This window comes from Oncorhynchus mykiss, chromosome 13 (assembly GCF_013265735.2).
Source record: "Oncorhynchus mykiss isolate Arlee chromosome 13, USDA_OmykA_1.1, whole genome shotgun sequence".
Lineage (NCBI taxonomy): Eukaryota > Metazoa > Chordata > Actinopteri > Salmoniformes > Salmonidae > Oncorhynchus > Oncorhynchus mykiss.
Window position 1 is genome coordinate 1,403,116 of NC_048577.1, and position 14,869 is coordinate 1,417,984.

At 44.7% G+C, this 14,869-nt stretch overlaps 1 protein-coding gene across 1 annotated transcript; it reads left to right on the forward strand.

Annotated features, from left to right (window-relative positions):
- Window positions 1–2,751: 2,751 nt before the first annotated feature.
- On the forward strand, window positions 2,752–14,140 carry LOC110511565 (zinc finger protein 135). Its single transcript, XM_036939846.1, has 3 exons — window positions 2,752–3,194; window positions 10,478–10,858; window positions 12,969–14,140. Exons 1-3 carry the CDS (start codon window positions 2,966–2,968, stop codon window positions 13,487–13,489), a joined length of 1,131 nt encoding a protein of 376 aa, XP_036795741.1. The 5' UTR covers window positions 2,752–2,965; the 3' UTR covers window positions 13,490–14,140.
- The last annotated feature ends 729 nt before the right edge of the window (window positions 14,141–14,869 follow it).

Consider the following 14,869-nt stretch of genomic DNA (forward strand, 5'->3'; position numbering starts at 1 on the left):
TGTACTTGGCTCCGTTTATCTTTCCCTCGATCCTGACTAGTCTCCCAGTCCCTGCCGCTGAAAAACAACCCCATAGCATGATGCTGCCTCCACCATGCTTCATCGTTGTGATGGTGTCAGGTTTCCTCCAGGCATCACACTTGGCAATCAGGCCAAAGAGTTCAATCTCGGTTTCATCAGAACAGAGTATCTTGTTTCTCATGGTCTGAGAGTCCTTTAGGTGCCTTTTGGCAAACTCCAAGCGGGCTGTCATGTGTCTTTTACTGAGAAGTGGCTTCCGTCTTGCCATTCTTCCATAAAGGCCCAACTGGTGGACTCCTGCAGAGATGGTTATCTTTCTGAAAGGTTCTCCCATCTCCACAGAGAAACTTTGGGGCACTGTCAGAGTGACCATCGGGTTCTTGGTCACCTCCCTGACCAAGGCCCTTCTCCTCCGATTGGTCAGTTTGGCCGGGTGTCCAGCTCGAGGAAGAGTCTTGGTGGTTCCAAACTTCTTCCATTGAAGAATGATGGAGGCCACTGTGGTCTTGGATACCTTCAATACTGCCGAAACGTTTTGGTTCCCTTCCCCAGATCTGTGTTTTGACACAATCCCTTTGACCTCCTGGCTTGTGTTTTGTGTTTTGCACCGTCAACTGTAAGACCTTATATAGACAATCAAGTTGTAGAAACATCTCAAGGATGATCAATGGAAACAGGATGCATTTAAACTCAATTTTGAGTCTCATAGCAAAGGGGTCTGAGTGCTTACAGTACCAGCCAAAAGTTTGGACACACCTACTCGTTGCAGGGTTTTTGTTTATTTTTTACTATTTTCTACATTGTAGAATAATAGTGAAGACATCAAAACTATGAAATAACACATATGGAATCATGTAGTAACCAAAAAACTAAACTAATCAAAATATATTTTATATTTCAGATTCTTCAAAGTAGCCACCCTTTGCCTTGATGACAGCTTTGCACACTCTTGGTATTGTTGGTAGAGAGGTAGTTCTGTAGTTGTATCTAGTCAGACTAGAAGGGTTCGTGTAGATTGTTGGTGGAGAGGTAGTTCTGTACTTGTATCTAGCCAGACTAGAAGGGTTCATGTGTATTGTTGGTAGAGAGGTAGTTCTGTAGTTGTATCTAGTGTGGGATTCTGTGTTTTACATTATAGCCATTACCATATATATGATTAAATATTATCTGATGTTGGCTGTGTGAGGTGTCTGCATTTGTGCACTTGAGCATCATCATGAGATTAAACAACTGCTTGCTACATCTACTTGCCTGTTTGTGTGTGTGACAAGAACTGAGTAACATGGTGTGACCTGCATGTTGCAAAACTGTAGATAACAGCCCAGCCGATGCTTTGTCCTTGTGTTTGTATGTGACAATATTGAGCACATGGTGTGACTTGCTGTATCTTTCAAAGTTGTGGTTAATCAGGTATAGGGAGGGGTGGTCATCACGAGGTTTAACTGAGATGGAAAAATACTGAACAACACAATAGCAGGAACTGAACAACTGTTATAACTAGGCTGCGATACCAGAACAGTAAGGATCTATACATCGACAGAGGGTGGACTCCAAGGAGCGCCTGCGATAGGCTGAGCAAGTCTAAACCACGCTCAGCCTCTACTGTGATAGGCCAACAGACGGGTTGGAACTATGTCTATCACAGTATAAGAACAGCTGTTTTCGTACATCCTGTCAGTTCCCTGTTCTGCCCTGCGTGGTATTACAGTGAGCCCGTATATACGAAAGTTGCATTTGACATTTATTGCTTAGCTAATAAAAGTACATAGAGTACAATCAGTGACTCAGTGTTATAACTTGTTCTGATACCAGATTCGAATTGACGCAACCCTAACACTAGTCAGACTAGAAGGGTTCATGTGGATTGTTGGTAGTTCTGTAGTTCTGTAGTTGTATCTAGCCAGACTAGAAGGGTTCATGTAGATTGTTGGTAGAGAGGTAGTTCTGTAGTTGTATCTAGTCAGACTGGAAGGGTTAATGTGGATTGTTGGTAGAGAGGTAGTTCTGTAGTTGTATCTAGCCAGACTAGAAGGGTTCATGTGGATTGTTGGTAGAGAGGTAGTTCTGTAGTTGTATCTAGCCAGACTAGAAGGGTTCATGTAGATTGTTGGTAGAGAGGTTTGGTAGAGAGGTAGTTCTATAGTTGTATCTAGCCAGACTAGAAGGGTTCATGTAGATTGTTGGTAGAGAGGTTGTTCTTTGCATTTCGACTTTGAAATATATATTATATAATAGAATACAGTAAATTTCAAATGCCTCTTCGATTCTCTACTAGGTGTAGTCTAATCTAGTATATCCAAATATACCTTATGTACAGAAAACCAGCGTGACATGTAATCTAGTAGACAGGACACTTCTTCAATAACAGCACCTCGATAGCATGCAACTGGCATTACATTGTCAAGACTGGCGTTGTGTGCGCCATGCTCTACCAACTGAACTACAGCAAACTATTCTCACCTCATGTATCCTCGTGTATTCATATGTAGCTACAGGTCTGCATTAAACTATTCTACCAGTATATATTCATAATGTACATATTCACATGTAGCTATAGATCTGCATATAAGAATGTTTTAGCTGTAAGAAGTCAGACAAAACATATTTGCTCATCTCTAAATGAATAAACAATGTAGTGAATATTTTTCTAAACTGCGTTACCCATTCCAGTCAGCTGACCGCGATATGCGACCACACGACACCGGAAGCTGTTTCAACACGGATACTGACTCATTCAACCACCTCTTTAGCCTGGTAGCCAACATACAACCGAAAACAAGGTCTTTAGACCATTTTTCTGTATATTGATCTCGGTATTTTTTAACACAAAATACTCACAATACAATACTTTAACACAATACTTTACGTATCTACTATTTAACTTAAAGTAATTTGCTTGTTAAATGTGTTGATTATACTGAGTCTAGCACTAAGCTTATCGTTAATGCTAGCTAGCCCGACCATGAACTCACTGAACGACTATCCTCCTGTTAAAGAAGAGGCGGTCTGCTGGACGGAGAAAGAAGCTCTGGGGCTGAACATTGTCCTGAAAGAAGAGAAAGAACATTTTAGAGTGAAAGAGGAAGAGGAGGCTGTAACATTGAACAAAGAAGATGATGATCTTTTGGGAGATGAAGGAAAGGAAGAGGAGACTGAAGATCTGATTAACACCAGTGAGTACAGTCTTAAAAACACAGCCAGAAACTCTGCAGTTGTTGAACTAATGTGTGGTTTTAAAGCCAAAGGGACATTGCACTGAAATGTGCACCTCACCAGAACCCAAATATAAGCGTGTAAAGCTCCGTTGTGTGTAAACAATGCAAATGTAAACAAACACTGTATTTGACTCAACGGTTTTAAAACAATAATTTTGATCTCATGGTGGGTCCTTGCATCCACAGCTCTGTCTATGAATTAGAGATGTTCCATTTGTTCAAACCCTCAGCTACTCTCCCCTATCTGTTTATTAGGACAGCAGAGATATAAAACGTTTAAGTACCAATAAGGAGTATGATATTTATGGCTCTACCTTTCTTACTCATTATTATTCATGATCCACCCCCCCCCCCCCCCCCCCCCAAAAATGATTTTATTTAACCAGGCAAGTCAGTAAAGAACAGATTATTTACAATGGCAGCCTACCGGGGAACAGTGGGTTGTTCAAGGGCAAAAGGGCAGAACAACAGATTTTTACCTTGTCAGCTCGGGGATTCGACCCAGCAACATTTTGGTTACTGGCCCAACTCTCTAACCACTAGGCTACCTACGGAACCCAGCAACATTTCAGTTACTGGCCCAACTCTCTAACCACTAGGCTACCTACCGAACCCATCAACATTTCAGTTACTGGCCCAACTCTCTAACCACTAGGCTACCTACGGAACCCAGCAACATTTCAGTTACTGGCCCAACTCTCTAACCACTAGGCTACCTACCGAACCCATCAACATATCAGTTACTGGCCCAACTCTCTAACCACTAGGCTACCTACGGAACCCAGCAACATTTCAGTTACTGGCCCAACTCTCTAACCACTAGGCTACCTACCGAACCCATCAACATTTCAGTTACTGGCCCAACTCTCTAACCACTAGGCTACCTACCGAACCCATCAACATTTCAGTTACTGGCCCAACTCTCTAACCACTAGGCTACCTACCGAACCCAGCAACATTTCAGTTACTGGCCCAACGCTCTAACCACTAGGCTACCTACCGAACCATCAACATTTCAGTTACTGGCCCAACTCTCTAACCACTAGGCTACCTACCGAACCCATCATGTTAGCATCCACATGAATATACAAGTGTTCAGAAACATATTCTATTCTTGTGTGACTCGTATGACACAGTACATTATTTACCGTTGTTAGGTTCTAATTCTCAGAGTTAAAACTCAACGGAAAAAACTGAACCAGAGGATCAATCCAGCTGGATTAGACAAAAATCCTCCTCCTGCACATCTGTACAAACATTGTATCTTTACTGCACTTTACTGCACTTTACTGCACATTACAGGACACTAAATAATACGGGCCACACACTTGACTTCCTCCCTTAACATGGCCTGACCTCGAACCCCCCCCCCTTCATCACTAATCCATGGCTCTCTCCCCTTATCAATGTCTGCCACGTGATCACTTCCCTGCACTCAGTCGTCCAATAGGATCCCTGATATAATGTAAACGTTATACATCACCCTCTCTCCTCTTATCAATGTGATCACCTCCCTGCACTCAGTCTTCCAATAGGATCCCTGATATAATGTAAATGTTATACATCACCCTCTCTCCCCTCATGTTCATGAATAAGTATCTTTCATATTCTCAGAGCCCAACACCATTAATTTCTGTTGGGAACAACATCATCTGAAACACAACCAAAACAAACTGCAAATGTATCCAACAAGTTTGTAGAGTCACAAGCTGGATGTAGTCATCGTGTTCTAGGAATATGGGACCAAATACTTTAATACACATATAAGTGAATTTGTCCAAATACTTATGAGGCATTCAAATGTAGGGACTAGATATTTTATTTCTAAATGGTAAAACTGATATGTATGAATATACCCTCAACTAAAAGGTGACGTTCTGTTCCTTTGTCTCATATGAAACATTTGATCTCAAATCTAAAATGCTGGAGTACAGAGCCACATTAAACTGTTATCTTCCCTGTCCAGATAAATACATAGGGGAGTACAGAGCCACATTAAACTGTTATCTTCCCTGTCTAGATAAATACATAGGGGAGTACAGAGCCACATTAAACTGTTATCTTCCCTGTCCAGATAAATACATAGGGGAACACAGAGCCACATTAAACTGTTATCTTCCCTGTCTAGATAAATACGTAGGGGAGTACAGAGCCACATTAAACTGTTATCTTCCCTGTCTAGATAAATACGTAGGGGAACACAGAGCCACATTAAACTGTTATCTTCCCTGTCTAGATAAATACGTAGGGGAACACAGAGCCACATTAAACTGTTATCTTCCCTGTCCAGATAAATACATAGTGGAGTATAGAGCCACATTAAACTGTTATCTTCCCTGTCTAGATAAATACGTAGGGGAGTACAGAGCCACATTAAACTGTTATCTTCCCTGTCTAGATAAATACGTAGGGGAACACAGAGCCACATTAAACTGTTATCTTCCCTGTCTAGATAAATACGTAGTGGAACACAGAGCCACATTAAACTGTTATCTTCCCTGTCTAGATAAATACATAGGGGAGTATAGAGCCACATTAAACTGTTATCTTCCCTGTCTAGATAAATACATAGGGGAGTATAGAGCCACATTAAACTGTTATCTTCCCTGTCTAGATAAATACGTAGGGGAGTATAGAGCCACATTAAACTGTTATCTTCCCTGTCTAGATAAATACATAGGGGAGTATAGAGCCACATTAAACTGTTATCTTCCCTGTCTAGATAAATACGTAGTGGAACACAGAGCCACATTAAACTGTTATCTTCCCTGTCTAGATAAATACGTAGGGGAGTATAGAGCCACATTAAACTGTTATCTTCCCTGTCTAGATAAATACGTAGTGGAGTATAGAGCCACATTAAACTGTTATCTTCCCTGTCTAGATAAATACGTAGGGGAGTATAGAGCCACATTAAACTGTTATCTTCCCTGTCTAGATAAATACATAGGGGAGTATAGAGCCACATTAAACTGTTATCTTCCCTGTCTAGATAAATACGTAGTGGAACACAGAGCCACATTAAACTGTTATCTTCCCTGTCTAGATAAATACATAGGGGAGTATAGAGCCACATTAAACTGTTATCTTCCCTGTCTAGATAAATACGTAGTGGAACACAGAGCCACATTAAACTGTTATCTTCCCTGTCTAGATAAATACGTAGTGGAGTATAGAGCCACATTAAACTGTTATCTTCCCTGTCTAGATAAATACGTAGTGGAGTATAGAGCCACATTAAACTGTTATCTTCCCTGTCTAGATAAATACGTAGTGGAGTATAGAGCCACATTAAACTGTTATCTTCCCTGTCTAGATAAATACGTAGTGGAACACAGAGCCACATTAAACTGTTATCTTCCCTGTCTAGATAAATACGTAGGGGAGTATAGAGCCACATTAAACTGTTATCTTCCCTGTCTAGATAAATACGTAGGGGAGTATAGAGCCACATTAAACTGTTATCTTCCCTGTCTAGATAAATACGTAGTGGAACACAGAGCCACATTAAACTGTTATCTTCCCTGTCTAGATAAATACATAGTGGAGTATAGAGCCACATTAAACTGTTATCTTCCCTGTCTAGATAAATACGTAGTGGAGTATAGAGCCACATTAAACTGTTATCTTCCCTGTCCAGATAAATACGTAGTGGAGTATAGAGCCACATTAAACTGTTATCTTCCCTGTCTAGATAAATACATAGTGGAGTACAGAGCCACATTAAACTGTTATCTTCCCTGTCTAGATAAATACGTAGGGGAACACAGAGCCACATTAAACTGTTATCTTCCCTGTCTAGATAAATACGTAGGGGAACACAGAGCCACATTAAACTGTTATCTTCCCTGTCTAGATAAATACATAGTGGAGTATAGAGCCACATTAAACTGTTATCTTCCCTGTCTAGATAAATACGTAGGGTAATAGTTTAAGCAATAAAGCCTGTATACCACAGGAATGACAACCTGATCAATAATACCACAGGAATGACAACCTGATCAATAATACCACAGGAATGACAACCTGATCAATAATACCACAGGAATGACAACCTGATCAATAATACCACAGGAATGACAACCTGATCAATAATACCACAGGTATGACAACCTGATCAATAATACCACAGGTATGACAACCTGATCAATAATACCACAGGAATGACAACCTGATCAATAATACCACAGGTATGACAACCTGATCAATAATACCACAGGTATGACAACCTGATCAATAATACCACAGGTATGACAACCTGATCAATAATACCACAGGTATGACAACCTGATCAATAATACCACAGGAATGACGACCTGATCAATAATACCACAGGAATGACGACCTGATCAATAATACCACAGGAATGACAACCTGATCTACATGAATGGAGCTTAGATAGCCGTTAGATGCAGTTTCCAGTATACAGTATCAGTCCACACCACCACCCCACCAACCAGTATACAGTATCAGTCCACACCACCACCCCACCAACCAGTATACAGTATCAGTCCACACCACCCCACCAACCAGGAATGGTTTTAACTAATCCAGACCCCACCAACCAGGAATGGTCTTAACTAATCCAGACCCCACCAACCAGTATACAGTATCAGTCCACACCACCACCCCACCAACCAGGAATGGTCTTAACTAATCCAGACCCCACCAACCAGTATACAGTATCAGTCCACACCACCACCCCACCAACCAGTATACAGTATCAGTCCACACCACCACCCCACCAACCAGGAATGGTCTTAACTAATCCAGACCCCACCAACCAGTATACAGTATCAGTCCACACCACCACCCCACCAACCAGTATACAGTATCAGTCCACACCACCACCCCACCAACCAGGAATGGTCTTAACTAATCCAGACCCCACCAACCAGTATACAGTATCAGTCCACACCACCACCCCACCAACCAGGAATGGTCTTAACTAATCCAGACCCCACCAACCAGTATACAGTATCAGTCCACACCACCACCCCACCAACCAGTATACAGTATCAGTCCACACCACCACCCCACCAACCAGTATACAGTATCAGTCCACACCACCACCCCACCAACCAGTATACAGTATCAGTCCACACCACCACCCCACCAACCAGTATACAGTATCAGTCCACACCACCCCACCAACCAGGAATGGTCTTAACTAATCCAGACCCCACCAACCAGGAATGGTCTTCACTAATCCAGACCCCACCAACCAGTATACAGTATCAGTCCACACCACCACCCCACCAACCAGGAATGGTCTTAACTAATCCAGACCCCACCAACCAGTATACAGTATCAGTCCACACCACCACCCCACCAACCAGTATACAGTATCAGTCCACACCACCACCCCACCAACCAGGAATGGTCTTAACTAATCCAGACCCCACCAACCAGTATACAGTATCAGTCCACAACACCACCCCACCAACCAGTATACAGTATCAGTCCACACCACCACCCCACCAACCAGGAATGGTCTTAACTAATCCAGACCCCACCAACCAGTATACAGTATCAGTCCACACCACCACCCCACCAACCAGGAATGGTCTTAACTAATCCAGACCCCACCAACCAGTATACAGTATCAGTCCACACCACCACCCCACCAACCAGTATACAGTATCAGTCCACACCACCACCCCACCAACCAGTATACAGTATCAGTCCACACCACCACCCCACCAACCAGTATACAGTATCAGTCCACACCACCACCCCACCAACCAGTATACAGTATCAGTCCACACCACCACCCCACCAACCAGTATACAGTATCAGTCCACACCACCACCCCACCAACCAGTATACAGTATCAGTCCACACCACCACCCCACCAACCAGTATACAGTATCAGTCCACACCACCACCCCACCAACCAGTATACAGTATCAGTCCACACCACCACCCCACCAACCAGTATACAGTATCAGTCCACACCACCACCCACCAACCAGTATACAGTATCAGTCCACACCACCACCCCACCAACCAGTATACAGTATCAGTCCACACCACCACCCCACCAACCAGTATACAGTATCAGTCCACACCACCACCCCACCAACCAGTATACAGTATCAGTCCACACCACCACCCCACCAACCAGTATACAGTATCAGTCCACACCACCACCCCACCAACCAGTATACAGTATCAGTCCACAACCCCCCACCAACCAGGGATGGTCTTAACTAATCCAGACCCCACCAACCAGGAATGGTCTTAACTAATCCAGATCACTTCTTTGAAGGGAATAATCCACACGCCAGAGAAGGACTAAATTGCTTTCATGGAGGACTGAATCGGAGGACAATATATTTTAATCGTGAGAAAAAAGCTATTGGTTTTCTACCCAAAGTTGGAAAGAAATTGTTGTTATCCATTTAATAAACACAGCAAAATGTATAAAAAAAACTTGTGTCAAATAGCAGGAACAGCGGCATCTAGTGGGCAAAACCCAGAGTGGGTAAATGTCAGTCCTCTAGGTGAACTTAAGATTGTAACAATGACACTCCATTATATATATATATATATCATTATTTAGACGTATTGAGGGAAAATCAAGGACTGAAAAAGAGTAATACAGAGTAATACATTATTTAAATTCATGAGGTGATTGCGGGACTAAACCTGATAGTATAACAATAGTAGTAATTATTGTTTTATATACAACACTTTTCATCACAAAGACCATCTCAGACTGTAAAAACTAAACAAAACCCATGTAGAGATCTGGCAGGTCTTGGTGATGGTCTTCCACAGCTTCAGATGATGTGTTGTTCAGTCAGACAGTTCAGAAAGGATGGGCAGTAGTTTAAAAGGAGGGATCAGCGATGTCACAGAGGGGGCAGCGATGTCACAGAGGGGGCAGCGATGTCACAGAGGGGGCAGCGATGTCACAGAGGGGGCAGCGATGTCACAGAGGGGGCAGCGATGTCACAGAGGGAGCAGCGATGTCACAGAGGGGGCAGCGATGTCACAGAGGGGGCAGCGATGTCACAGAGGGGGCAGCGATGTCACAGAGGGAGCAGCGATGTCACAAAGGGGGCAGCGATGTCACAGAGGGAGCAGCGATGTCACAGAGGGGGCAGCGATGTCACAGAGGGAGCAGCGATGTCACAAAGGGGGCAGCGATGTCACAGAGGGAGCAAGTTTTATTATGTAGAAGTTTTCTTCAGTTCTCTAAGTATTTAACTAAATAATCTGTTTGTCTTTGGCAGGAGAGAGACCAGACTCCCACTCTGACAGCGGAAAGAGTCCTTCAGGGGGACCAGACCCAGTGACACCCAAACCAGCGAGACAACATCACTGCTCCCAATGTGGAATGAGATTCTCCCTCTCAGGGGACCTAAAACGGCATGAGAAAAAACACACAGGAGAAAAGCCTTTCCAATGTTCCCAGTGTGGAAAGAGTTTTACCTGTTTAGGGAATCTAAATCGGCATGAGAAGATACACTCAGGAGAAAAGCCTTTCCAATGTTCCCAGTGTGAAAAGAGTTTTGCCTGGTTAAGGAGCCTGAAGAAGCATCAGAGGATACACGCAGGGGAAAAGCCTTTCCAATACCAAGGGACCAGCCAACCTTTTGATACAGGATGCAGTGGTGAGTATCAGAACTGTCACCAGTGATAAGAGAAGTGGTGCTGTATGGTAGATGGCATCCAAATGTTTAAGGGTAGTGACTGCTGCATTCTGGGAAACGGTGTCACCATAATCAACAACTGTCAGGAACAGTTGACTGTACAATCTGATTTCTGCTGTTTAGGGAGAGGCAAGATCTAAAAAATAAATAAAAAACATCACAATACCCCATAATGACATCACAATACCCCATAATGACAAAGAGAAAACCCATGTGATGGTCAACAGTGTTGAAGGCCTTGGAAAGGTCTGGAAATAAAGCAGCACAATGATGTCTGTAATCTATGCCTGTGCTGCCCAACCCTCTTCCTGGAGATCTACTGTCCTGTGGGGTTTCAGCCCAACCCTCTTCCTGGATATCTACTGTCCTGTGGGGTTTCAGCCCAACCCTCTTCCTGGAGATCTACTGTCCTGTGGGTTTTCAGCCCAACCCTCTTCCTGGAGATCTACTGTCCTGTGGGTTTTCAGCCCAACCCTCTTCCTGGAGATCTACTGTCCTGTAGGTTTTCAGTCCAACCATCTTCCTGTAGATCTACTGTCCCTGAGGGTTTTCAGCACAACCCTCTTCCTGGAGATCTACTGTCCCTGAGGGTTTTCAGTCCAACCCTCTTCCTGGAGATCTACTGTCCCTGGGGGTTTTCAGCCCAACCCTCTTCCTGGAGATCTACTGTCCCTGAGGGTTTTCAGCCCAACCCTCTTCCTGGAGATCTACTGTCCTGTAGGTTTTCAGCCCAACCCTCTTCCTGGAGATCTACTGTCCTGTGGGTTTTCAGCCCAACCCTCTTCCTGGAGATCTACTGTCCTGTAGGTTTTCAGCCCAACCCTCTTCCTGGAGATCTACTGTCCTGAGGGTTTTCAGCCCAACCCTCTTCCTGGAGATCTACTGTCCTGTGGGTTCTCAGCCCAACCCTCTTCCTAGAGATCTACTGTCCTGTAGGTTCAGTCCAACCCTCTTCCTGGAGATCTACTGTCCTGCAGGTTTTCAGTCCAACCCTCTTCCTGGAGATCTGCTGTCCTGTAGGTTCAACTCTCGTCCTGTAGGTTCAGCCCAACCCTCTTCCTGGAGATCTACTGTCCTGTAGGTTCAGTCCAACCCTCTTCCTGGAGATCTACTGTCCTGTAGGTTTTCGGTCCAACCCTCTTCCTGGAGATCTGCTGTCCTGTAGGTTCAACTCTCGTCCTGTAGGTTCAGTCCAACCCTCTTCCTGGAGATCTGCTGTCCTGTAGGTTCAACTCTCGTCCTGTAGGTTCAGCCCAATCCTCTTCCTGGAGATCTACTGTCCTGTAGATTCAGCCCAATCCTCTTCCTGGAGATCTACTGTCCTGTAGGTTCAGTCCAACCCTCTTCCTGGAGATCTACTGTCCTGTGTTATTAAAGCCACCAAGTCTTTTTAACACCAGAACCACATGGGCCCATCCTTGAAGTTAATGGGCAGTCATTCTGTTAGTGAGCATTTCTCCTTTGCCAAGATAATCCATCCACAGGTGTGGCATATCAAGAAGCTGATTAAACAGCATGATCAATCCATTTTATTGGTGGAGGGCCCTCTTGGTGATGGTCTACCACAGATTCAGATGATAAGGTGTTGTTCAGTCAGACAGTTCAGAAAGGCTGGGCAGTAGTTTAAAAGGAGGGGGCAGCGATGTCACAGAGGGAGCAACGATGTCACAGAGGGGGCAGCGATGTCACAGAGGGGGCAGCGATGTCACAGAGGGGGCAGCGATGTCACAGAGGGGGCAGCGATGTCACAAAGGGAGCAGCGATGTCACAGAGTGGGCAGAGACGTCACAGAGGGGGCAGAGACGTCACAGATGGAGCAGCGATGTCACAGAGGGAGCAGCGATGTCACAGAGGGGGCAGCGATGTCACAGAGGGGGCAGCGATGTCACAGAGGGGGCAGCGATGTCACAGAGGGGGCAGCGATGTCACAGAGGGGGCAGCATCAGTCAGTTACTCAGACCGGAGCTCTTCACCAGGCTCCTCCTCTAACATGGAGCCAGTTTTATCATGTAGAAGTTTTATTCGGGTCTCTATTAAGTATTTAACTAAATAATCTGTTTGTCTTTGGCAGGAGAGGGACCAGACTCTCACTCTGACAGCGGGAAGAGTCCTTCAGGGGAACCAGACCCAGTGACACCCAAACCAGCGAGACGACACCACTGCTCCTACTGTGGAAAAAGTTTTACCCGATTACTACACCTGAAATCACATGAGAGAATACATACAGGAGAAAAGCCCAACCACTGTTCCCAGTGTGAAAAGAGTTTTAGGTGGTTAACGACTTTGAAACTCCATGAGAGGACACACACACACGAAAAGCTCTACCGCTGCTCCCTGTGTGAAATGAGTTTTACCAAGTTAGAGGCCCTGAATGTGCATGACAGGACACACATAGGAGGGGATAAGCCCTACCGCTGCTCCCTGTGTGGACAGAGATTTAACCGGTTAAGGCATCTGAATAAGCATGAAATAATACATACACAGGAGGAGAAGACATACCACTGCTCTCATTGTGGAAAGACATTTTCCCAGTCAGAGGACCTGAAAACACATGAGAGAATAGAGAGGCTGTGTTCCGACTTGTGTTTTTGACCTGAGAATTTTTTTTTCTTTTTTTTCTGCCAAATGAAATCATTATTGAAATAGACCTACTTTTTTGTCTTAGTTTTCATCTGGAGACTGACATGACTCTCCTGTGAGGATCCAACGATGTCTAACATACTCTGTTACACAGAATCATGGCTCTCTCTCTCTCCAGATATACTGTTGCCATGACTCCTGTGAGGATCCGAGGATCAGGTTACAGTGGATCAGCGTCCAATAGAGGGATGGAGGGATATGGGGGTTTTATGACACCTCACCATCGATTGTAAATTGTAGGCAGCAGACTATTCCTTTTGGGGTCTAATTTGGGCGACTGGAATGTCTCTTTGTTACCGAGAGATTCTTAGACGACCCAAAAAACTTCAACATCAAACAATGGACACTGGGACAATATATTCCAACATCCGAATGTTGGGAACGATGAGAGATGGAATATGGAAAATGTAATGTCTATTTTGTGATGTCATTAAAATTGTTATAAATAGGTTTTAATGAAAGCATTAACTTCAAGAGCTGGCCTCCCGGGTGGCGCAGTGGTTAAGGGCGCTGTACTGCGCCAGCTGTGCCATCAGAGTCCCTGGGTTCGCGCCCAGGCTCTGTCGTAACCGGCCGCGACCGGGAGGTCCGTGGGGCGACGCACAATTGGCCTAGCGTCGCCCGGGTTAGGGAGGGCTTGGTCGGTAGGGGTGTCCTTGTCTCATCGCGCACCAGCGACTCCTGTGGCGGGCTGGGCGCAGTGTACGCTAACCAAGGTGGCCAGGTGCACGGTGTTTCCTCCGGCGCATTGGTGCGGCTGGCTTCCGGGTTGGATGTGTGCTGTGTTAAGAAGCAGTGCGGCTTGGTTGGGTTGTGTATCGGAGGACGCATGACTTTCAACCTTCGTCTCTCCCGAGCCTGTACGGGAGTTGTAGCGATGAGACAAGATAGTAGCTACTACAACAATTGGATACCACGAAATTGGGGAGAAAGGGGTAAAATAAAAAATAAAAAACTTCAAGAGCTTTCACACTGTGTATATCAGGTTTACATTCTTTACGTTGTGTAGAAAATATCAAGGATAAAGAGAATGCTTTTGTGATAATAGGATTGTGATTTTAGTACTCTAACGAGATAGTAATTCTAAAACCTTGCCTCGTAACTAGCCACGCCCCAGGGAGCCCGGAGAACGGGTCAGAATGACGAAAAACGCCTCCGTTTTACACGAACGACCCCCCCCCCCCGCGAAACGCAACAAACGGAAGACAACGGAACCTCTTAACAATCAATGCTACGGTTAACTAGCTGTTCTTAGTGTCCTCAGGACACCACTCTGGGATCACCGTCATGGCTGATTAGCCGTCCTCAGGACACCACTCTTCCAGAATGAGT

Bases quoted from the DNA above. Each gene is read 5' to 3' on its own strand.
- LOC110511565 (XM_036939846.1), top strand. From the start codon at position 2,966: ATGCTAGCTAGCCCGACCATGAACTCACTGAACGACTATCCTCCTGTT. The intron at 3,195-10,477 runs GTGAGTACAGTC...TGTCTTTGGCAG, and splicing joins TGAAGATCTGATTAACACCA to GAGAGAGACCAGACTCCCAC. The intron at 10,859-12,968 runs GTGAGTATCAGA...TGTCTTTGGCAG, and splicing joins TTTTGATACAGGATGCAGTG to GAGAGGGACCAGACTCTCAC.